The sequence below is a fragment of the Mytilus galloprovincialis genome, chromosome 5 (genome assembly GCF_965363235.1).
Source record: "Mytilus galloprovincialis chromosome 5, xbMytGall1.hap1.1, whole genome shotgun sequence".
NCBI classification, from domain to species: domain Eukaryota; kingdom Metazoa; phylum Mollusca; class Bivalvia; order Mytilida; family Mytilidae; genus Mytilus; species Mytilus galloprovincialis.
In genome coordinates this window covers 7,035,399-7,061,204 of record NC_134842.1, presented here as the reverse complement: position 1 = coordinate 7,061,204, position 25,806 = coordinate 7,035,399, and the positions used below count along the sequence as shown (strand labels likewise).

At 32.9% G+C, this 25,806-nt stretch overlaps 1 protein-coding gene across 2 annotated transcripts; it reads right to left on the bottom strand.

Annotated features, from left to right (window-relative positions):
* Positions 1-25,646, bottom strand: LOC143075046 (uncharacterized). Of its 2 annotated transcripts, XM_076250300.1 has the most exons (22): positions 25,414-25,646; positions 23,994-24,205; positions 22,520-22,858; positions 20,553-20,613; positions 16,384-16,645; positions 15,547-15,674; positions 15,182-15,255; positions 14,492-14,626; positions 12,172-12,348; positions 11,534-11,748; positions 10,610-10,951; positions 10,011-10,152; positions 7,923-8,134; positions 7,448-7,511; positions 6,337-7,022; positions 4,055-4,130; positions 3,984-4,021; positions 2,923-3,022; positions 2,449-2,633; positions 1,706-1,903; positions 722-912; positions 1-339 (listed from the first exon to the last, which is right to left on the bottom strand). In XM_076250300.1, the coding sequence occupies exons 1-22, from the start codon at positions 25,573-25,575 to the stop codon at positions 67-69; spliced, it is 4,272 nt and encodes a 1,423-aa protein (XP_076106415.1). In that variant the 5' UTR covers positions 25,576-25,646; the 3' UTR covers positions 1-66. The 2 variants fall into 2 exon arrangements, with proteins under 2 accessions (XP_076106415.1, XP_076106414.1); XM_076250299.1 differs by having other exon boundaries at positions 3,984-4,130; positions 25,414-25,645.
* Between the last annotated feature and the right edge of the window lie 160 nt (positions 25,647-25,806).

The following is a 25,806-nucleotide window of genomic DNA, read 5'->3' as shown; positions in this document are numbered from 1 at the left end:
TAAGGCATGCAAACATATTTATTGACTTTAGAAATCGAACAAATTGACAGTCTGAAATAAAAATATTTAAGTCATCATTATCCAATCAATTTCCCAGTTTCTTTGTTTCTCTTTCATTTTGTTCCGATGTCGTCCGTCCTCTATACTGCGTGTTACCCTGGACGGATGTACTTCTTCTATTTTGTAAGGAACAACAGCAAACCGACTCCATATTGGACATGCACTTCCGGCCCATGTCTCAATTTTCCGTTGGATAGCAGTTGCTAACTTATCTTTCTTTACGCCCGTTAAAGTGAGAAATGTAACCATTTCTATATCTCTGTTATAAATCATTATTACCTACAAATAGATCAAATATTAAAATGTGAAAAGTAAACAATTATTTATTAGATTCATATATAAAGTAACTCTTTGTTAACAATTTGCCGATCGATTCGATAAGTAAGCTCAACGTCCAAAATAGAGACAAATACAAGGTCTTTTAATGACATATACAAGGTCTTTAAATGACATATATAAGGTCTTTTAATGACATATACAAGGTCTTTTAATGACATAAACATTAGTAAATCCGTAAATGGTGCATTATATAGTTACAAAGGATATAACATTCATTCGATATGCAAAAAAAGTGTAAAAAGATACATTTTTTGTAGAAATTTGTAGTTTAAAGCTTAGGTTATACAAAAAAAAATAAATGTAGTTTCCAATTTTTATTTACCTTGAGAATATTCCGAAGTGATGAAATATCCCTTATACTTTCAATGTAGACTGACACATTTCCTGCCGCTTGTTTTGCCACGAATTGTTCCACTATTTCTAACAATGGACTAGGGTTGTCATGACCATCAAACAAGGCTTCCTCTATTGAATTATTAGGTTCCGGTTTGTATTTTGAATTAATAGTGGTTTCTGTAATATATTGTGGAAAAACAACATCAATTATAGAGTATGAATCAAAATATATGCATAGTGACCTATAGCTGTTAATTTCTGTCATTTTTTCTCTTGTGGAGAGTTGTCTCATTAGCAATCCTGCCACATCTTCTTTTTCATATCATGTCTTTTAAAAGTGCTCTCGCAGCATCAAACAATTTTCAAGGAAATGTGAATATGTATCCATTTATCGAAAATATATGGCTCGTTTGATTTGATCGTTAGAATTACAAACAAAATATCGAAGAATTTAGTATAACATATTAAACATGTTATTCATTTTGTTGTTATGAAAGAAAAAGACACTAATTACCAATCGTTACTTAAATCGACAACCTACTTCAGCTTCATCAGTGGGGTTAAATTCAAAACAGATAGAGTGCCGAAGGGTTATTACTAAGTTGTATTTTAATGTATAAATGATTTACAAAATATATAAAACGACACATATTGTATTTCTGTTAAATAGGTTAAGTCAGGAGCCTGTTGTTCAGTTGTTGCTGCTTATTGGTGCGGATCATAAGTGTTTCGCGTTTTTTTATATAGATCACACCGATGGTTCTCTTTATGAATTGTTTTACACTAGTAATGTGTGTGTCCTTTATAGATCGCTATTTGGTGTTAGCCAAGGCTCCGTGTTGAAAGCAGTACTTTGACATATAATTGTTAACTTATACTCATTGTTACTTTGGCGAAGAGTTGTCCCATTGGCACTCATACCACATCTTCTTATTTATAAAGTAGGTGTTGAGAGAGATAATGTACTTACGAAACATGCTGTACAATTGAACATTTTCCACGCATCTAACACCCTCATTACAAGCTAAGCCATGTGCTGCAGATTGTATATTTTCCGTATCAAAAATTGATACTTTGTCGGTCTTCTTTACCAGGGGTTTTCTGGTATAAAAGATATATTTGCTAACAACGTCAACACATGCCTTCACCTTCTTGTCCCATTTCCTTCCTGGAGAAAGAAAACCAAGTGATAACTATTTTATTATATTAAGGCAAATTATGTTTTGCTATAATAGTTTGATAGAAACGTTTCTGTAATATGATGTTATTACTTATTGCAAACAATTATTTTCTTAAACTAACCTTTATCAATTTCAATCAGTGTCTAACTTGGAACAGAACTATTTTACGCGCGAGAGCGTAAAACCAAAAGGAATACATTTAAAAGCCCTACAGTTTTAAAGATTAGCTAATTATGTGTGGGTTAGTTTGAATATTATGTTGGGTTTTTTAATCGAAATGTTTGGGATGAATGCACAATCATTAAGTTTAACTATTTAACACTCGACAATTGGCAACCAAAAGGACATACAAACATGTGTAATAACCCTTAGTATACCTATAGTTCTTTACATACAACAGCCCCTAGTTTAACTTAGTTCTAAAGATAAGCTCATTTATTTTTTTTGGTTATTTGAATGTAATGATTTTTCAAAGTAGAAACGTTTGGGATAAATTAAATGCCCAATCATGAATTTTGTCATTATAAATTACCTGAGCCTGAACAACCTCCACATACGTCCACCAAGCACCCAAATATTGCTTGTTTCATCTCTGTCGTGGGCAGAGTATTCTTACTTGCAGTAGAAGACATCTGTGTCCACAATTTTAGAGCTTCCGCTTGCCTTGCCTCTATGCTTCTTTCACATCGTTGTTTTTGTTTAAAGTTCAGACAGAATCTACATCGTAGAAATATTATGAAAAAGCAATAGGTATGAACCATTGTGTTGACTGACTTGACCATCAAAAACCATTATCATATGGATTAAAACGATGAATTACATAATTAGTTCGCAATTTTCAAAAGAATTCAAACTATCATAACGACATAAGTTGTGTCGTTATTTTTTTATCACATTAGAAGTTCACCTTTCTCCTTATCTGAACAGCAGTGTACATTTTATGGTTTTACATTTTAATAATAAGAATTTTTGCATGACTAAGTATGATTTAAAATTTACATCTTACCCAAAATGGTGCAGTTGAAATGATAAGAATTCGTTTCCAATCCCAAGTTCAGAAGGTTTACATATGTCCTCAGCATTATATGGAATTATCTGTGGACCACCTACATACGAAAATTATTATACAAGTTACGTTAACCAACAAGTTTAGTAATGTATAACGTTGCAAGTAGTTTTTTAACCAAATTGGTTTTGACCCAATATTTCGATTACATGTAATATATATACTAGTACATAACAGTAAGGACTGTCAAACTCAATTTTATTTATAAATATTTTAATTCTGTGTTCCCCCTTTAAAAACGTTTTTTTTTAATTACTTGTGTATACCACTGATAATGAAAGTAATGATATATATGAGTAGACTGGTCTTTTTTTACTTGATCTTTTATCGTCTTCTTCCATTATTACCCAGAAGGGTTAGTTATACTGATGCCTTTAATATGTTTATCGTAATTCTTAATATGGTGTTGTCTAGATTATGAATTTCATATTTGTTTTCGTGCATTTAGCAAACAAACATTAAAACATTATTGAATAATTAGCCGGATTAATACAGAAAGATACACAGTTCACCGGAGAACAGTAAAGAAAAAACTAACAAAGACTTTCCCAGATCACCATAATAAAAAACCAAGAATGAGAGTTATGATGAAAAGGTAGAAAACTATAATTGACAGTAATCTGTATGACAAGGAAGAAAAAACATCTTAGAGACGAGTTACATGAAAGACGAGGGACAGAACATCCTGAATAAGTACCAATAAGACAAAGGAGAAACCCCTAAAGGCATCATGGCACTTTAGCATCAAGTATCATAAATAATTACCCGCAGCACAGGGAGGAAAATCATCAAAGGTAATACCGTGGTTGACAAGGGAGATAACTACATGGATTTTTTTTCTTTTTAAACCATGGCGTTGTCAGTTTATTGTTGATTTATGAGTTTGAATGTCTATCTAGTATCTTTCGCTCCTCTTTTTGAAAACGTCAATAATGTAAGCAAATCCTGTAAAGGTTATATTTTGTGTTTTCAAACGGGTAATAACTAACAATATATTTTACCTGATGTCAATTCAGATCTATATTCTTTAATATTCTCCCAAACTTTTTTCCACAGCTGATTAACTGTCTCCATTAGTTTCACACTAGTACTTATCTTTACATATTGCTTCTCTTCAGTTCTTTCCAGGGGGTATACCCCAACATAAACTATAAGAGAAATATAATCGTGATAGCAGTACTTCTATAGCATTTTCGGACCTACAAGCTTGTGAAATCTGTTACCACAACATACCATTTAAAATGTTCTGTAAGCATATAATGTTCCGATATTGTTATGTATTACTAAATACAAAAATTTTCTTGATCAAAGGTTGCAACCAAGGTCAGGTATGTTTAAAACCATAAATAATTCTGTTTTTAACAAAACTGTCGCACAACAAAGATACTGCATTATTTAGGTCACTGATGAGTCTTGTGTAGACGAAACGCGCGTCTGGCGTACTTAATTATAACCCTGGTACTTTTGATAACTATTAGGGGTCAATAAGTCGTAACTTATAGTGTAATATACATAAAACAACATAACTTTGTATTATTTCTAATATATGTAACACTCCCAAACGTGTCCTTCCCCCTAAACGTGTCCGATTCCCCCAAACGTGTCTATTATCCCTAAACATGTCCTAAATATTCAATATTGCCCAAACGTGTCCAATTTCATAACCCCCAAACGTGCCCGATAATTGTTATTCGCCCAAAACGTGTCCACTTGTAAACGGCATAACGTCTCGCGTCTTTTCGCGCTAATACATGTTTGTCCCAAATGACATCAATAACGTTCACGGCATTTCTGTGATCGGAGACATAGTTGATGAAGTGGTAATTAATTAGCATTAGTTTATTCAACGCTTGTTGTTACTGATTACCATAACTGAAAATTTAATCTGTAACATATGAATTAACTTTTGACTGAAATCGCTTGTTGTCCAGTTGCAAGTATTTCATGCTCATTTAGAGCAAACATACACATAGTTCTAGTGCAGATGAATTAATCCTTTACTATGTAAATTATGTGTGATCAATAAACTCCGGTCATGCCTTTTATTCAATTCAAATATTGCACGGCGGGCTTTCAGCAAAATTGAAAGCCGTACGGTGACCTATAGTTGTTAATGTGTGTGTCATTTTGGTCTCTTGTGGACAGTTGTCTCATTGGCAATCACACCACATCTTCTTTTTTATATTCACTTTTTTCAACAGGTCTGATAAAGTAAAAGCTCTCCAAATCATTAACTGCGTAGAAATCAGGTTTTTGAATATTTTTTAGGTTTCCAGCTTCAATAAAGACACACGAACAAGAGACATACATCCAGTGACAAATATTTCGTGCATTATTTGAACGACATCAGTAAATACTGATAGGTCATATTATCAGGCTTACCTGTATACGTAATTTGGAATTGTGCCTAAATTTTTACGGTTACTCGGGATAAATACTAGTTGGGATTTTCATTTAAAAAATTGAACAGCGAGTAAAAAGACCCTACTTTTTAATGACTTCAGTAAGAAACTATTCATGAAACTCCAATATGTAATCGAGGCCGTTTTATATGAAAGTTGCGGAAATTTAAAACTAGCCGAACGGACGCCCCAACTTTACCAAGGTTATTCTGCCAGTTTAAAAAAAATATATATTTCTATTTTTTAATGAAATAGTAAAATGAGTATACGTTAATAAAAAAGCAATACCTAAATAACCAACGTATTGATGATGTGATATGGACAAGAATGATAATTCAAGTAAAGAAAAAAATAAGCTTGATACAGACACGTTTGGGAAATTGGAATTATATAGAGTCCGTTTCAAATAAATGTTGCCTTCCAAAATACAACTTATGGGACATTATAAAGAGTGAAATGCTAAAAAATTTAAAAGTGCAGAGAAAAAGAATTTAAGTAAATTATCTTATTTAAAGATAAAGATTATCTTTAAAAGAAATAGTAAAAGATCGTAAAATGAGTATACAATAATAATAAAAAAAAAGAACCACAAATAACCTACGTTTTTATAATATGAACACGAATGATAATTGCAGTAAAATAAAAAAAAAAAGCTTGATATGGACATGTTTGGGGGATTGGACACGTTTGGGAGTTTATTAAAAATGGACACGTTTAGGCGTTTATACAAATCACACACTTTGGCGCGCTTTTACAACTAGAGATGTTTTGCAGTTCAGTGACGTCGATTTGGACCCGTTTGGGGGGAAGGACACGTTTCTGAGTGTTACATATATACCACAAATAATAAATCAATATAAAACAAATTGTGAAATTATTCTGAATAGACTAAAAAGGATATTTAAGAGCAATTTTTTACAATCGTAATCCTTTGTATTTACTAAGTTCCTACCACAGTATTTGCCACCACGTAACGTTGATTGCTGATTACATACTCCATCTTCTCTAATAGATAAAGACAGACCACGTCTTTGTAATCTGAGTGCTGGTGTACATGTACTCATCAATAACTTTGTTAGTTTCGTGGTACTTTCTATGGTCTGTTCTTCATTCTGAATCACTACAGCTTGTCCCATCTGAAACCGATCTAATTGTTCCTGCGTCCATTCGCTGTTCATTTCCATATTCGTAGACTTTGTCGTGTACGCTTTGAGAACATCTATCCCTTGTTTAAACGAGTCCTTCACCATATCTAAACATTCGACCAGAGTTGAATCGATACGTAAATATGAAGTAGATCTTTCTTTAAAATCACCAATTTTAAAATGTTTTGATAAGGGAGTTGAATCGCTCAATGATCTAATGAGTGCTGGTTTTTTGCTTTCGTGTTGGAGGCTTTCTGCATAAGAAAATTCGCCAGGATAGTCTAAAGGTGGACTAACTGATATCATAACTGTGCCACTCGGAAATTGATTCAAAGTTGTACGATATCCAGATTGTTCCTTAACAAAAGCTTCTATATGTGTTGATGGGAATTTGATGAAATCAAATCCCGCGCAAACAGACAAGGCAGCTAATCGTTTCATTTGATCAGCATCCCCGTGTGTTCCGTTTTTGATATACGTCAACTGAATAGCTCTACGAATATAAATTGCAAAAATAAATTATCTATTCATTAACCTTATTTGATTTGGATGTAGGGTAAGCTAATATGTTAACTGTTTTTCTTCATTTCTGCAATACGCCTTACATTTGTTATTAGATATAGGCAATCTTTTGAGAAATACAAATCAATAATCATAACGGACAAAATCGATTGGCTATCTTTGTTGCTGTGTAAGTGTGATTGGTATGTTTATGAAGAACAATATTGAACTAAACGTGGCTGATCCTCTTGCTGTGTTACATGTTCAAAACTGTATGTAGTTGTTTGTTTGTAGGTGTTTTTTTTTAACTTTTAAAACGATCAATAACATTCGAAATAGACGAAGAGCATTCAAAGACGGATATCTTTAATAAAGAGTTTAAAACCCTAGAGAGCCTAGTAATTTGAGTAGACGTACCTTCCATCATTGTATAAATCGATACTTTGATCACTGAATGCCTTTAAAACTTTAATTTGTCCACCTGAAATGAAAAAAAAAAATTATATGTCGGTGTCTCAAATTCATATTTCATTTTGACCATTCAAATGATTTTATTATATGATTGAGACGACAAAACAAAACGTTTGAAGTTATGGAAATTTGGACCGGCACTGCAAATTGAAAGTAGTTTGGAAGAGACCATATAGGGTCATACGGACTCTTAGGGTCCTCTTTAGAAGTATCGTGTATGGCTTATATTGGGTTTTAACTATATTTTCGAATAGTATATGTACTAGTTTGCTTGTTTCTGTATAATCATTTGCTATCGACAAATAAGGTACTAGTAAGTGTAGGAATATTTCATTATTTCTTTATCAATATAACAAATGAGATAAACGAATGTACTACTTGGAGATGGTCAAATTATTATTTACATCATTTATACTCGTACCTTTTAACATGGTGTCTGTTTTGACAAGTACTGCTAAACGTTTGAGTCTAAGTGCCATTCTAGGAGACATGACACGTGTGGCACACCAATCCCAGGTCGATTTACTCAAACTCGGTTTCTCACATGAGATACATTCTCTTCCTAAACCACATAACTGACCTACTTGTCCTTCATCAACAAATTGTACGTCCACGTCTGAATACTCGTACATACTAGAAGTTTGGCACAAGAAACATTAACAGATTACATTGTGAAGAAAAAGAAAAAAACAAATAGATTAAAACTGTCCATAAGAATGATATCTTTATTACGGAAGCCGTAAGGGGACACACAAAACATTAGAAAATATTTTTTTTAATTCGAGATCACGATAAAACATTACCGTTTTACCGAGATCTCGATAAAAAATATATCGTTATCTCGATAAAACGAAATTGTTATATCGAGATCTCGATAAAAAATATATCGTTATCTCGAGAAAACGAAACTGTTATATCGAGATCTCGGATTATTAAATCGTTATCTCGGTTTAATATATCGATATCTCGATAAAAAATATATCGTTATCTCGAGAAAACGAAACTGTTATATTGAGATCTCGGATTATTATATCGTTATCTCGAGAAAACGAAACTTTAATATATCGTTATCTCGAGAAAACGAAACTGTTATATCGAGATCTCGGATTATTAAATCGTTATCTCGGTTTAATATATCGAGATCTCGATAAAAAATATATAGTTATCTCGAGAAAACGAAACTGTTATATCGAGATCGTTATCTCGATAAAACGAAATTGTTATATCGAGATCTCGATAAAAAATATATCGTTATCTCGAGAAAACGAAACTGTTATATCGAGATCTCGGATTATTATATCGTTATCTCGAGAAAACGAAACTTTAATATATCGTTATCTCGAGAAAACGAAACTGTTATATCGAGATCTCGGATTATTAAATCGTTATCTCGGTTTAATATATCGAGATCTCGATAAAAAATATATCGTTATCTCGAGAAAACGAAATTGTTATATCGAGATCTCGATAAAAAATATATCGTTATCTCGAAAACGAAACTGTTATATCGAGATCTCGGATTATTATATCGTTATCTCGAGAAAACGAAACTTTAATATATCGTTATCTCGAGAAAACGAAACTGTTATATCGAGATCTCGGATTATTAAACCGAGATAACGATTTAATAATCCGAGATCTCGATATAACAGTTTCGTTTTCTCGAGATAACGATATATTAAAGTTTCGTTTTCTCGATCTCGGTTTAATAATCCGAGATCTCGATATAACAGTTTCGTTTTCTCGAGATAACGATATATTAAAGTTTCGTTTTCTCGAGATAACGATATAATAATCCGAGATCTCGATATAACAATTTCGTTTTCTCGAGATAACGATATATTAAAGTTTCGTTTTCTCGAGATAACGATATAATAATCCGAGATCTCGATATAACAGTTTCGTTTTCTCGAGATAACGATATAATAATCCGAGATCTCGATATAACAGTTTCGTTTTCTCGAGATAACGATATATTAAAGTTTCGTTTTCTCGAGATAACGATATAATAATCCGAGATCTCGATATAACAGTTTCGTTTTCTGGAGATAACGATATATTTTTTATCGAGATCTCGATATAACAATTTCGTTTTCTCGAGATAACGATATATTTTTTATCGAGATCTCGATATATTAAACCGAGATAACGATTTAATAATCCGAGATCTCGATATAACAGTTTCGTTTTCTCGAGATAACGATATATTAAAGTTTCGTTTTCTCGAGATAACGATATAATAATCCGAGATCTCGATATAACAGTTTCGTTTTCTCGAGATAACGATATATTTTTTATCGAGATCTCGGTAAAACGGTAATGTTTTATCGTGATCTCGAATTAAAAAAAAATATTTTCTAATGTTTTGTGTGTCCCCTTACGGCTTCCGTACTTTATGGGTTAAAGTTTTAAGTTTATAAATTTTATTTTAACATTAACATCACTTTAAAATTGTTAATAAAGTCTAAAATACTGTTTACTTAATGAGATATATGAATCAAAAACATACGTTTGCATTGCATCTTCGTTTTCACGACTGATTTTATATGACGTTTGACCACATGCTTCTTCTTCATTACTGGACTGTGGTGGCCAGTGGTCTGTTGGATTAATTGTTATATCAGGGCATCTGTCAGCGAACAAAATGGTATCTGAAATATACACATATATATTGCTGGTGAGAAGCATAAATACTTATTTGATTGGAATTACTTAACAAAATGTTTATCACAAATATAAGGACTTATTATGATGTATGGTTTGCATTCAATTCATAAAATCGATAATTCACTCCCAGAATTCTTTATGGTAATTAAGATGGTAACGCACACGCGGTTGTCAACATTAACAACAAATTAGATCACATTTTTAGGGGTAAAAGGCTTGATAAAATAATCATCAAGAAACAACTAATTGTGTCTGTCGAAGGCAATGCTATATTTGCCAGTGTTCATTTGTGTAAAAAGTAAAATTATAAAAAAAAAAATACTGAACTCAAAGGAAAATTTAACAAGAATGTGTCCAAAGTACACGGATACCCCACTGGCACTATCATTTTCCATGTTCCATGGACCGTCAAATTGGGTCAAAAGTCTAATTCGGCTTTACCTATTTTCTTCAATGCATTTTCGAAAGCTAATTGGTCCTTTGAATTTACAGGCTCAGGTTTTCTTCGTTTAGTATGAGTCACTTCTTCATCCTTAACAGCCACGTGTACAAGTTTTCTATCATCTTCATTTGAAACGTAAGGAAACCCAGAACATACTGCTAACTCGTGAAGTCTTTCAGTTAGATTAGGGTCTTGATCTATTAGTGGTGTTGTTTTGTTAATATCTTTCGATACTGACACTATTGCCGCCCTTCCCTCGTAGTGAAGAGAACTGTTCCCATGTTCTCCATAAGGATGTATTGAAGTTGGCTCGTCCCATGCTTCATGAACAATTAGTTTTCCTTAAATAACACAATAAAATATTGTTCATAAAAGTAATATACAAGTGTAAGATATTCTTGAAAATATACTCATTATATGTAATCAGTTTCAAAATAATGTCATCATTTAGTTCTTACAAATGTACACGAAGAAGATACTGTTAATGTAAAGGCAATCCTTGCTATAAAGGATCAATGAACCTGATAGGGCAATTACTACATATGACAATCGCGGAAATAGTCTATAGTGTTGGTCTAGTAAATGTGACATTTCTCCTTTCGATAAATATACTAGAGTATTAGGAGAAATTATGAATTAGTATCAGAAGGTTTGATAGTTTTGTTAGTGGACATTTTCTTGCGCTAGAAATTTAGTGAATTTCAAAACAAAATCCTGCATCTGGCGAAAAAAAAATTCCTACTTATTTCGAGTATATCCTACCGAGTTGATAATAATAAAAACAAGATGATACGGTATGATAGTCAATGAGAAAACTTTCCACAAAAGACCAACTGACACAAAAATTAACAACTTTAGATTATAATACGACCTTCACCAACGAGTAACACCGATAAGTATTGTTTTACATTGAAACCACATACTGTTAGGCCACTCGCTTGAGACATATTTCCCCAAAAGGCTAGTCTTAGATGCTAATGATGACGTCATCATTCTATCAGCACATTTGTCGACGTCATCATATCCTGCTGGTTTCGTTGTACATCGTGCACATGGTCTGCCCGGATATCCGCACCATACAGCTGTGTCGGCTTCCTCTGATGCGAACAGTACATCACTACCAACCATCTGATGTAATCTGAGGAACATAAATCATTTACATTATCATTTTTTTTTTATGGAGACTGCGTGGTGATAGAGTAAATCAATGTTTTAAAGGAATGACAAATAAATATTTTCATTATTGAATTTCGTAACTTATAAAAACAGCGAACTTAATCTTTAAGAATTTAAGAAGATGAGAATTGATCTATAGGTCAATTTTACCAATTATAGGTCTGCCTATAAAGTAAGAAGTAAAAAAAACTTTAAGTGTTATCTATATGGCTTTACATGATGATAAGAATGGAAATGGAAAAATTAAATATTGCTTTCATATATTTTCCAAGATATTCTTATGATAGCTTTATGTGTAAGTATTATTAGTATATAGTTATGTATTGAATATAATTATTACAAACAGAACAATATTTTTGTCAACTTTAAACTACCGAAATCATACTTATAAAATGATGTATCATTTCGTAATATTTTGTTTTTCATTTGGCCAACAATATCTTGTGCATCTCCATTGTGATGGTCTTTCCCATCCGGAAAACAATCGGCACTACATGATCTGTATATTTCTTCTGTCGTAATATTTACTGTTCTGTTGAAACCTTCCGCCAGCAATGTATTCCTACAACATAAAATTGAGAATGGAAATGGGGAATGTGTCAAAGAGACAACAACCCGCCCAAATAAAAAACAACAGCAGAGGGTCACCAACAGGTCTTCAATGTAGCGAGAAATTCCCGCACCCGGAGGCGTCCTTCAGCTGGCCCCTAAACAAATATATACTAGTCCAGTGATAATGAACGCCATACTAATTTCCAAATTGTACACAAGAAACTAAAATTAAAATAATACAAGACTAACAAAGGCCAGAGGCTCCTGACTTGGGACAGGCGCAAAAATGCGGCGGGGTTAAACATGTTTGTGAGATCTCAACCCTCCCCCTATACCTCTAACCAATGTAGTAAAGTAAACGCATAACAATACGCACATTAAAATTCAGTTCAAGAGAAATCCGAGTCTGATGTCAAAAGATGTAACCAAAGAAAATAAACAAAATGACAATAATACATAAATAACAACAGACTACTAGCAGTTAACTGACATGCCAGCTCCAGACTTCAACTAAACTGACTGAAAGATTATGATTTCATCATATGAACATCAGGCACAATCCTTCCCGTTAGGGGTTTAGTATCATACCATCATAACATATATGAGAAGAACATAACCCGTGTCATGCCAACAACTGTTTTTAGAATAAATGTGTTTAGTTCCGATGCAAAGACCTTATCAGTGACTCAATATTAACGCCAAAATATGCAATCTTTAATGACTTGACAACAATATCGTAATTATATCCCTTCTTAATAATTCTATTCAAAGGTTTTGTAAGTTTCTGAGGTGAATACTGACACCTTTGTGCTTTATAAAGAATATTACCATAAAAAATTGGATGTGAAATACCTGAACGTATTAGAAGTCTGCATGTAGAGCTATATTTACGAATGATGTCTTTATACCGATGATAAAATTTAGTAAATGTTTTGACTAGTTTGTGATATGTTGTACAATGCCATTATGGATGAAACTTTTAAAGTGAAACATACTGGAATAACATGATATATTAAACTTAGTTATAATATATTGTACATTATTACACCTTATGTAAGAATCCTGGGTTTTGATTGGTTGATAGCCAGTGTATTTTTCACCAATTAACTGTTATGAACAGATATATCATGTTAAGGAGGGGTATTTGCGAAAAATACCAGTCGAGAGAATGTTAAATTTCACGAGCCGTAAGGCGAGGGAAATTCATTCTCAAGACTGGTATTTTTCGCAAATACCCCTCAATAACATGATAAATCTGTTTAATTACACCGAATGTTAATGTACTAAACGCATTGATGATCGCGACGTTACAAGCGTCCAGTCGGATAGAGTATTTTTTTGGCAAATACCACGGCAGAGAGGGTAAAAAAGGCATATCCTTTTAGCAAATACCCCGGCGGCGTTAAAAATGAACGATATTCATTTGATAACAGTAAATTGGTGAAAAATACACTGGCTATTAACCAATCAAAACCCCGGATTCTTACATAAGGTGTAATTATCAAATAAATATCGTTCATTTTTAACGCTGCCGGGGTATATGCAAAAAGGATATGCCTTTTTTACCCTCTCTGCCGTGGTATTTGCCAAAAAATACTATAAAATAAATAAATAAATAATAAATAAGCTTTATTTAGAGTCGGCATGGTATATAAAACATAGACAAACATAAGCTCTAATGAGCTTTTAACCGGATACTCTATCCGACTGGACGCTTTTACCGTCACGATCATCAATGCATTTTTGAATTTACATTCGGTGTTATTAAACAGATTTAGCATGTTCTTGAGGGGTATTTGCGAAAAATACCAGTCTTTGAGAATGAATTTCCCTCGACTGACGGCTCGCGAAATTTGACATTCTCTCGACTGTTTTTTTTTCGCAAATACCCCTCCTTAACATGATATATCTGTTCAATATCACATTTGATAATTCTTCTTGGTCACGTTTATTTTTACTTCTTATTTCATTGCTTATTTTCTTCTGTGTAAAAAAGCCATCGATTAACAATCTGCTTCATGCAATTTCAAGAACAAGTGGGCTAGCACTAAACTTTAATGATAAGTTGTAATGGTTTAAACAAAATATAATGCTGAATGTTTAAAATCAGTCAAAATGCATCGGATTACTGTATACAGAGAGACAAATCTTACCATATGGGAACATCGAAAGCATCCACAATAAGCCGAGCATCAGACACATTAAAGTTGCCTTCTATGTTTAATACATCTACGGTGCAGCGTTTGACGTCTTCTGTTACTGACACCGATGTTAATATTGGGGAGATCCTAAAAGACAACAGTAATAAAGGATTATAAATATTTGTAACGCAGAAACCACATTCAGATCATTCTTGAGTATCAAAAATTAGACAAATGTCAATATACATGTATATTGAAAACCAAAAAAAAAATTGGAAATTATTGTATTGCACTGAACATATGTCAGGAACCAGGTTTTTTTGTTAGCTAAGCTTTAAAAAACATGCAAAGCTCACTGTTTTTTTTCCACATATGACATCGATAATGAACCTATATTATCGATCAAAGATTGCACGCTTGCTCTGTGTGACGTTCTTATTGAAATTTGATCTTTTTATTCAACAATATCACTTATATGCTTCAGCAGAAAAATGCATAGAAAAATTATATGGTCCCATTGCAGTTGTTTACTAGTACTACATGTTCTTACTTAAAACCGAAACAGGTAGCCTACATGTTCCTACTAGGAACAGATGCTTAAAATCGACTTCGTAAAAGAGTTGATTCAAGTTTGACTTACTTTATCTATACTATACATATATATGTAGATAGATCATAATCATATACGGTAAAACATTATACCTGAATTCAACAGGAGGCGAAAAATTAATTTCCATGTCTCTGGCAAGCCATCCAATGGTTGTTGTTACATTCATCTGAAATAAATACAAATGGTCGAATTTTTAAATGATTTAGATATCGTAAATAACAATTCTGATAATTACTACATATTATGATTTTCATATACTCCTGGATTTCGACATAAGGCACCTACTATTATACTTCTATACTATGCGTTATCAATCACCTTTAAACCTGAAGTAAAGTTGCCTCAATATTACCTTGCAGTTATTATTTGGAGGGGAATTCCAAGATTATATGTCTATCTAGTATCATTTTCTTATTATCAATTTCGTTCGTTGTTTTCAATCATTTACTAAGCCTACCTTTTGGTAAACAGCTGTTGTAAGATAAAGATCTTTGTTTGTTATAGTTTCAGCATGTTCTGTTTTGATTTCCCAATTTTCTGATGCGACATAACCTGTCATACCCTGTCCAGCAGAATATTCCTGAACTAGAATACAAAAAAGATACAAGATCTATCTCGTCACGAACTTTTAAAAAAAAGACAAGTTTTATGCAATTTCAATGTGTCATAAATTCACTGGAAATATAAATAAACAATGATGCTCAAACAAATGGCGTATTTCTCTAAAAAAATTATTTCATTTGTTGATATTGTATTCAAGTTATAATAAAAATGTGTGTAGGCTTCTTATGTTTTGTAAATTGACGCTTTATGTTGTCTTTGCTTTTAGTATTTTAACTTGTTTCAATTGTCTCGCATTTTAATACTATATGTATATTTTACCCTCCCCGATAAGCTGATTTCAAATTGGTAACATATTCAATAATTTCAATCATATATGTCACATGCTCCGGTGATGTTAAATCATAATGTTAACATGCACACAGGCTTTGTCAATCTGGCATGACATGTATATATTCCACAGCACACGCCAAAATGATGTTGAACCGTTAGACAATTTGTTCCCCGATTGAGTTATGTTGAATTGTTATTACATATAAATGTCACGTGCTCCTGTTCTATTGTTGTAGCAAGGTACTTAAGTTGTGTTTAATCTTTTAGCTTATTCATGTGGCCTTCTGATATACATGTAGTATAATCAGAATATATCGTCATATGTGTTTTCCAGGCGCTTTTTAGAGCTTATTTCAAAACACTGAAGTGCATCATCTGTATGACCTACTAGTGTAATTACCTATTATATATGCCCCTTGTATGTTGTATTTATGTGCAGCGTCCACTTTATCTGTGGCTGTCATGTTGATATCGACGTGTGTTTCACTTTCATAGTTGACAGTAAGAGTGACAGGAGGAATGCGCGCGTCGTCTACTACAGCTACTGGTATGGTAAATAGAATCTTTGGTGCCGTCTTCATAATTGTCTTTGATATTTCCACTCTCATCGCATCAGTTGTTGTTAGTGAAGAGTCCAAAGACATTGAAGTATTCGTTTCTAACTAGTATAAAAAATTGATATATAGAAAGTTCTATAAAATACAACAATAGACAGAACATTTATAACAAACTTGTTCTGTAACTGCACTCTGAAGCTCCGTTCTCGATCATATATATTATTTACTTGTATATGTTTGAAATATTTGCCACTGATCTCGCACATTGATAAGGATTTACCTTACTCTCAAAAGCGTTCGAAGACAAACTAGGTGGCAAGATATTTTACTATAATTTGAACCAGAATTATAAGCATTAAAACATACAAATGTCGTACAAAATCTCGTGTATATAGTGGGATTAAAGTATAGGCTATGCTCATGAACTTTTGAAGATATCCCAAAACATCTATCAAACATTCTTTCATAAAAATAAGTTCACCATTAGGTAATACTAGAAGTCTACTTATACTTGTAGTACCTAGTAACTGATGTCTGCGTTGCGTTCAAGATCGTAGCGGCTACGTAGTGCTACGTAGATTTTGTCTAGTGTAGCTATAGGCTAGTTGTTACATAGATATTGATAGCTGTGTGGCACCGTTAAAGTCCACAATTCCTCTAAAGTCCACAACACCGCTAAAGTCCACAACAATTTTCCGCTAAAGTCCACAACGCCGCTAAAGTCCACAAACTTTCCGCTAAAGTCCACAAAATGACCTCCGCTAAAGTCCACAAGAAAACGCCGTTAAAGTCCACAATAACAAGTTCCGCTAAAGTCCACAAAAAAGCACCGTTAAAGTCCAAACATTTTTTTTTATTATCAGAAGATTAATTCGCTGGTTTTTTACTCCCAATAGTATATATATCTAATAAAAAGCATGAACCCTTGTTTTTTCAAAGTATTTCTTACGAAAGCGTATTAGGGACATAGTAAACATAAAATTTGTAATGAAATATTTTTCAAAGTCGAAATTTTGACTTAATCTCGAATTTTTGACCTTCTCAAATTTTTGAATTACGACTAAGTAAAAATTCAAAATTTTGATTTTTTTTAAAACTCGAAATTTCGACTTTTCTCAAACGCAAAATTTCGCCTTTTCTCAAAATCAAAATTTCGACTTTACTTCAAACTAAAAAAATGACATTATAACGTACACGTGAGTGATTTTGATAAAAAAAAAAAAAAAAAAAGCAGACATGCAAGATTTTTTATATATATTTTTATTTAGTTTTAAAAAATAATTTCAATATAAGCAAAAGGTAAATTACCAAAAATTCTATGTTCAAAGTTAGCCACGCTCATCACGATCTTGAAGATCTCACCACGACCATGATAGGACCTTACTGCGATCTACACGATCGTACTTCGATCATCAAAATTTGCATGTTTTTCACAGATCGTAGTGCGATATTAATCATGCCCATACCGCGACCTCACCACGTTCTGATTTTTTTTTTAGATCGAGGTGAGCATGGTGCAATCGTGGTCTAGTGGGACTGGGGCTTTAGCTGGGGTCACACATTCACGTTTTTTTACTGCCGTCTCAGTTTGACAGGACCATTCCCGATTAAAGTTTGTCAAAAGTCTGATCAAGATCCTGTGAATCGTGGATGGAAATTCAAACCTTAATTAAAATTTGTAAAACAAATAACTTAATCACGACAACAGTCAGATATTGTTCAGGAAGCTTCGATATTCAACCGTTTCCAAGCGAATGTATCCCTATCATCCCGTTCTCAATCCGCTTCTAATCTAATTTGTATCTTTTAAGCTAGGGTCGCACATTCACGATTTTAACGGCAGTCCTTGACAGGACCATTCCCGATTAAAATTTAATTCAAGTCTGATCAAGATCCTATGAATCGTGGATGGAAATTAAAACTTCAATTAAAATTTGTAAAAAAAAATTTTTAATCACGACAACAATCAGATATTGTTCAGGAAGCGTCGATATTCAACCGTTTCCAAGCGAATTTATCCAGATAATCCCGTTCTAAATCCGCTTCTAATCCGATTTGTATCTTTCGCCAGGTAAAATTCGACCGAGTCTGTCACGACTGCGTCCCGATTCTACCGAATGTAATCCATCAGCCATCAGATAGTGACAAGACAGTGACTCGACGCTGACGGAAGTTATCCGTTTGAAAACTGTCGGCATACTCGGGATGACCAGGTACTGTCGGAACGTAATCCTTTCACGGTCCGCTCTAGATATCGCATTGCAAACGGCTTTGTTTGGTCTCAGTCGTATTGTATTCTGTAATTGTCGGGACTCTGACGTGGGTATCATTGACGAATTTAGAATTAATAACGGGACTGTTTCGGAACGGTTTCGGCAAAAACGGTTCGCAATCGACAAGATCTTGATGCAATCTGGACCCAATCGGCAGAAAAACAGCAATGAAAAATTTCTCAAGATCATTCCCGTTCCACAGGACACCGTAAAGAATACACAGAACATTGTTAGGATTTTGATCCGATACAGCATAATCTGTCACGACACAAGCACGACTATAATCCTACTAGACAAAATCGGCTGAGTTTCCCCGAATGTTACGGGACGCCCATAATTGTCGGGGTGCTTCGCCGAACTATTCGGACCCTTCCCGACCCGTAGGAATCTGTTACGAACTTATACGACTTTGTTCAGATAATGATAGAACATTCGAGATAATTGAGGATAGTAATCCGACTTTTTCACTTTTCGTGTCGTATCGCTGTTTGTCTCAAACCGGAGCAATAATCGGCAATGTGTGAACCTCTCATAAGGGACATAGTAAGGCCGTTAGTTTAAGGCCCCACATAAGGGACATAATAAGGCCGTCTCATTGGCAATAATACCACATCTTCTTTTAATATATAGTAGAAATAAAATTAGCAGTGAACTTCTTTTTTCAAAGTCAAAATTTCGGCATTTCAAATCTGTAAATTTCGACTTTAACTCGAAATTTTAACTTTTTAAATCTCGAAATTTTGACTTTAACTTGAAACTTTGACATTCTAAATCTTGAAATTTATTCAAACTAAAAATTTCTGTTAACATGCATGTTCTTTCCGAATGAAACTCTTCAATATAAAATGATTATCCTTATTATATTTTTAGAACCAAACGAATTTCTGAAAATAAATTGCTAAAATGTGTGGATCCTCGGTTGCTTTTTAATTTGCGTCCATGTCTTCTCCTCCTAAAATTGTAATACTTGTAGCTGTGTTTGATTACTAACAGTCTATGTTTAAATAGTGAGGAAACGACGAAATTTTCAGCTTTAAAAGTTTAAGGAAGTAATTTGTTGAGTTTGAAGTAAAGTCGAAATTTTGAGTTTGAGAAAAGTCGAATTTTGCGTTTGAGAAAAGTCGAAATTTCGAGTTTTAAAAAAAAATCAAAATTTTGAATTTTTACTTAGTCGGAATACAAAAATTTGTGAAAATTCAAAAAATTCGAGATTAAGTCGAAATTTTAAAATTTGGAATGTAAAAATTTCGACTTTGAAAAATATTTCATTACAAATTTTATGTTTACTATGTCCCTAATACGCTTTCATAAGAAATACTTTGAAAAAACAAAGGTTCATGATTTTTATTAGATATATATATTATTGGGAGTAATAAAACAGCGAATTGATCTTCTGATAATAAAAAATAAATGTTTGGACTTTAACGGTGCTTTTTTGTGGACTATAGCGGAACTTGTTATTGTGGACTTTAACGGCGTTTTCTTGTGGACTTTAGCGGAGGTCATTTTGTGGACTTTGGCGGAAAGTTTGTGGACTTTAGCGGCGTTGTGGACTTTAGCGGAAAATTGTTGTGGACTTTAGCGGTGTTGTGGACTTTAGAGGAATTGTGGACTTTAACGGTGCCACAGCTGCAACGATATTGAACTCAACCCTGGTAAGAGGAACCTTAGATATATGTTCACCAAATACGTAATACCAGAGGTTCATTAAACATGCAGGACCTACTAGTAATACGAACCTTAGATAAGTAGTGATGAATATTTGGTTGATTCATAGCATTTTTCTTTATAACCATTTCACTAAAATTAAGTATAAAACATTCAAATATTATTACTAATTTGGTTATACTATTACACAAATTACAAATTATTATCAATGTACATATGGTAATATAACATTATATTGAATGCAGTTGTGTAGATAAATTTCATGACTTTAATTAATTCTTATCGTTGTTTTTATTTTTTATTTTTTTTTAAGTCCATGGTGGTTTTTATTCTAGCAGTCGCTCATAGGAAACACCATAAGTAAATTTGAAATAAGCTCGCAAAGAAATTGTAAAAAACATCTTTCTTTATGTTTTTAAGTGTACCATAAATTTAAATCAACATCCATGCCTGCAAATCGAATTTGTATCCTCTGTCGTATATAATTTTTCATCATATACTTAGACTGAATAACATATGATTTTTACTGTATGATACTAACATTAAATTAACGTAAATTCCATATTTTTCGAATTTGTGCTTAGCGGACTGATATGAAAAGTTTATCACATGCTTCGACTGTTATCACATGCATTTCCGTAACGTTATCGCATGGTATTCCGGCGATACTTGGCAAATTCCGGAAAATACACCTCAATGCTACGTTTTCAGTGAAAAACATTACAAACTAGTGTACAAAACAGATGGATACTGGAATGTATATTGTGTAAAATAATAAAAATAAATAAAAAAGAAACAAACAATTTTTTTTTAAATTATTAAACAAATGCATTTTTTAAAAGTTTCAAACATAATTTAGAAAGTTAATTTAAAAAAAAGTTGACTTTTCCAAACAGTGTTCATTATGTATATTGTTGAATTATTTTTTGGGGTCGATTCGTCCATATTAAAATGTTTTTCTTCTCTGTTGAAGCATATGATAGAATGATTTCATATCGAATGAACTAAATTTGGGGTCCGACTTCCGTGAACTATTCACTCTTTGACTTCGGCCATGCGGCTCTTGGGCTGATATTGAACCTAGGGCTGATAATACATGCAATATGAAAAATGCCATGTAATAATCTGATATTTATCATATACTTCGACTAAATACCATATGATTTTTACCGTAGGATAATAGCATTAAATTAAAGTATTTTCCATATTTTTCGAATTGGTGCTTAGCGGGCTGATATGAAAAGTTTATCACATGCTTCGATTGTTATCACATGCCTTTCCGTAACGTTATCACATGGCATTCCGGTGATACTCGGCAAATTCCGGAAAATGCACCTCAATGCTACGTTTTCAATGAAAAACATTACAAAGTAGTGTACAAAACAATTATTTGAATACTGGAAAGTATATTGTGTAAAATAATTAAATTTAATTAAAAAAAAAAAAAATATTAAATAAATGCATTTTTTAAGTTTTTCTGAAACATAATTTAGAAAGTTACTTTTAAAAAAGACTTTTCCAAACAATGTTCATTATGTATATTGTTGAATTATTTTTTTGTCGATTCGTTTATATTAAAATCTGGGTTTTTTTTCTCTGTTGAGGCATATGATGGAAAGATTTCATATTGAATGTATCAAATTTTGGGTCCGACGTCCTTGAACTTTTTACTCTTTCAACTTCTTTTCGGGAACCACGTAGAAGGATCAATATATGAATCTGTTATTTTTCTCTACTGTTGAAGCATATGATAAAAAGATCATAACATGTCATTTTTCATATAGCATGTATTATCAGCCCTCGGTCAATATCAGCCCTCGAGCCATGCGGCTCTTGGGCTGATATTGAACCTAGGGCTGATAATACATGCGATATGAAAAATGCCATGTAATAATCTGATAGTATAGATCTTTCTTTTAATTATAGTATTTGACAGTATTATGGTCATTTACAGAATGTACATTTACGCCGAGACATTTTATAGAGACGAGCAACACATATAAAAGGATCACAAAAAATGTATCATTTTAATACTTACAAAGTATACGAAAATGTGGACAGCCCATGACAATTGTTACAGTTGAAACTGAATACGTCATCGTCTGTAGTATTATAGCCACCAAACTGGACATTGTATTCTGTATCGTGCTCAGTTGTTACGACTCGGAATGAAGGTCCATTCGACTTTCTGTCCAAGTCGTAATTCCATGGTACGGTAGCACTGAAGTTAGCCTTCCATTCGATATTCCGCAGAAGTTCTGAAAGAATGTTGGCAAAATATCGTCGATGACGACGTCGGACATCTGCTGGGTGACTGCTTTCATTTCCAGGATGATAGTGGAATTTGATACTAGCTTCGTCGATTACATCAAACGCACTAAATACAATGGAAATAATATTCTTATATAAACATCATGTAGTTGCGAATGAAAAGTTTTATCATGTCCAAGAATTCGCAACTTCTTGGGGGACTTTAAGGCATACATTTATAAAAAGAACTGACAGAATTTCATATTTCAAATCCTTAACCATACAATTGATATTAGCTGTGCCTTAAAATTGAAGGACATACTAGACCATATTATCGGAGAGTTTTTCAATATAAATAAAAGAATAAGTAATAAATTTGTATATGTTCCAGTTTTACAAATTGTTATTATTACTATTAGATGGATAAAATGAACAAACAAGCAATTGAAATTAAATATTTGTTTAATTGTATATCTGAATCCTATTTTGGTACTCTCGCCCAAGGTGACACAAGTTAAGTAATATTTTTTTACATTTACATGTTTGCACTTCATGCATGTTCCTTTGCATTTGAATTTTTTTTTTTTTTTGTAAAGTTGCTAAATATTCTAAAACGCTCTCCCACATTATGTTTACTTCCGATATCTCCAATTTCAGTGATCATAATTCAATTAATGTATAATTACAGATCGACATTCTAAATACAAGAGATTAACATATTTAAAATGAGAGTGAATTTTTTAAATAGTTAAAAATATAATGTTTTTATTTCAATTACAATTGAACTATTTTATATTATTTTGAGAGTTAAGTTATGTTGGTCTGTTATAAGCTGCATTTGTATCTAATAAACTTGTATCTAAAAAACTTCTTAATATAAGTCGAGCCGTATGAGTATTTTGAAACAGTACGCATACGATCCAGACCGTACGCGTACGGTCCAAATACTCATACGGTCTGGAACATATACATATGAACTACATCGTGCATATCAAATTTGAGACCGGAAAATAAATGCTTATTTGAAGTTTTATGTGATGATGACATGTGGACTCCGGTAGTATATACTTCAACATTGTTTTGGACTTTTCATTGTCCAATCAACAGGTCTCACAAGCGGATAATTTTTCTACTAAATACATCTTATTCCGCGATATTTCTATTTTTTATTTCACAAAATTAGTTCACAATTAGTTCACGTATCTGAACGTATATAATATTAATTTACGTTGTACATATATTTAATATAAGCTATAGCTTACCCTGCTTTTTCTGTATGGACTACAATACCAGTCTCCGTCGGAAAGAAAACAGCCACGATTTTTGCATATATTCCCTTTGAGTTAGATCCTAGCGTATTCCTATAGCAATCCCACTTAGAACTCCCAATGATAACTTGTCCATTTTTCCATTTTTTGGCAAAAGCGTTTGTTTCAGTAGCTATTAGAACTTTGGATTTTTCACAGATAACACGCTTCAATAGAAAGATATGTACTCGTAAAAATAAACCAGTCTAGTGAAATGATTTAAAATATTAATCTTTGAAAAATGAAACGGATAAAATTACTTTCTCCAAAAACTCATTACAAGGATGAAAATTTGTAATAAATTCAACAAAAAGAAAGAACAATTTTACATATTTCAGCAATCCAAATAGACACAAAGTCTATCTCAACAGTTTGATTCATTCACGTACCTCTACGACACTATTTACAATACATGAACCAGGGATATGAATATATAAGATGAGGTAAAATTGAAAATGGAAATAAGGAATGTATTAAAGAGACAACACTGTGACCTGACCAAAGAGCAAAAAACAGCCGAAGGCCATCAATGGGTCTTCAATTCAGCGAGAAAATCCCCGCACCAGAGGCGTGCTTCAGCTGCTCCCTTAACAAAAATGTGCACTAGTTCATTGATTATGGATGTCATACTTAACTCCGAAACATATTAATTAATGAGACATCAACCCATCAAAACGAAAACAAAATAGAATTTACAGACTTTACAAACCTTGAACCTTTCAGTTATTTCCAAATTCACACAAACGACAAGTTTGTAAATTTTTTATTTTATACAAACCTCATTAATCTGTACCAAGCTGACCAATGAAGGGAGAGAACATCACTAATGTTATTATAACTTGTGTCCAATATCTATTGATACTTTTTCAAATAAAATATGTTTATCGTTTGAATGGTTTTACACTACTAATTGTTGGGGCCTTTTATAGCTTGCTTGCTGTTCGGTGTGGGCCAAGGCTCCGTGTTGAAGACCGTACTTTGAGCTGTAATGGTTCACTTTAACAAATTGTGTCTTGGATGGAGAGTTGTCTTATGGAACTCATACCACATCTTCTCGTATCTATCAAACTAATAGTTTAGTTTTTTTTAATAAAATTGAGAATGGAAATGGGGAATGTGCCAAAGAGACAACAACCCTACCATATAAAAAAACAACAGCAGAAGGTCACCAACAGGTCTTTAATGTAGCGAGAAATTCCCGCACCCGGAGGCGTCCTTCAACTGGCCCCTAAACAAATATATACTAGTTCAGTGATAATGAACGCCATACTAATTTCCAAATTGTACACAAGAAACTAAAAATAAAATAATACAAGACTAACAAAGTCCAGAGGCTTCTGACTTGGGACAGGCGCAAAATATCTGTTTCACAAACCTTGATTCCGTCAACTCTGTCTAGATCCACTGTATCAGTAAGTTCACCATTACTCTGTAGTTTAACTCTCTCCCCACTTTCTGGATGATGAAAATCTATATCATGACGGAATGGTACTGCCTCGGACAGTGGTAGTAAAGTAAGTATAAGTAATAAAAACATTGTACATCCTATGGTGTTCTTTCTCTATCTGGTATACTATCTATTGATTATTTTCATATCACTTCTTGGTTACAAAGTAGAGTACCCGGTATTAGGTGAAGTATTTTGTAACTTTATCTTTGACATATTTGAACAAAGTATTGATATTTAAAGTTAAAACATTTGATAGACCAGCGAAATTTAACTTTATTCTGCACTAAGAATAGATAAAATGCATGAATAAAAAGAGAT

Coding starts and splice junctions, on each gene's coding strand:
- LOC143075046 (XM_076250299.1), bottom strand. CDS start 25,575: ATGTTTTTATTACTTATACTTACTTTACTACCACTGTCCGAGGCAGTA. Junction 10,952..11,533: donor CTCAAGCGAGTGGCCTAACA/GTATGTGGTTTC, acceptor GTGTTATTTAAG/GAAAACTAATTGTTCATGAA. Junction 340..721: donor CACTTCGGAATATTCTCAAG/GTAAATAAAAAT, acceptor ATCTATTTGTAG/GTAATAATGATTTATAACAG.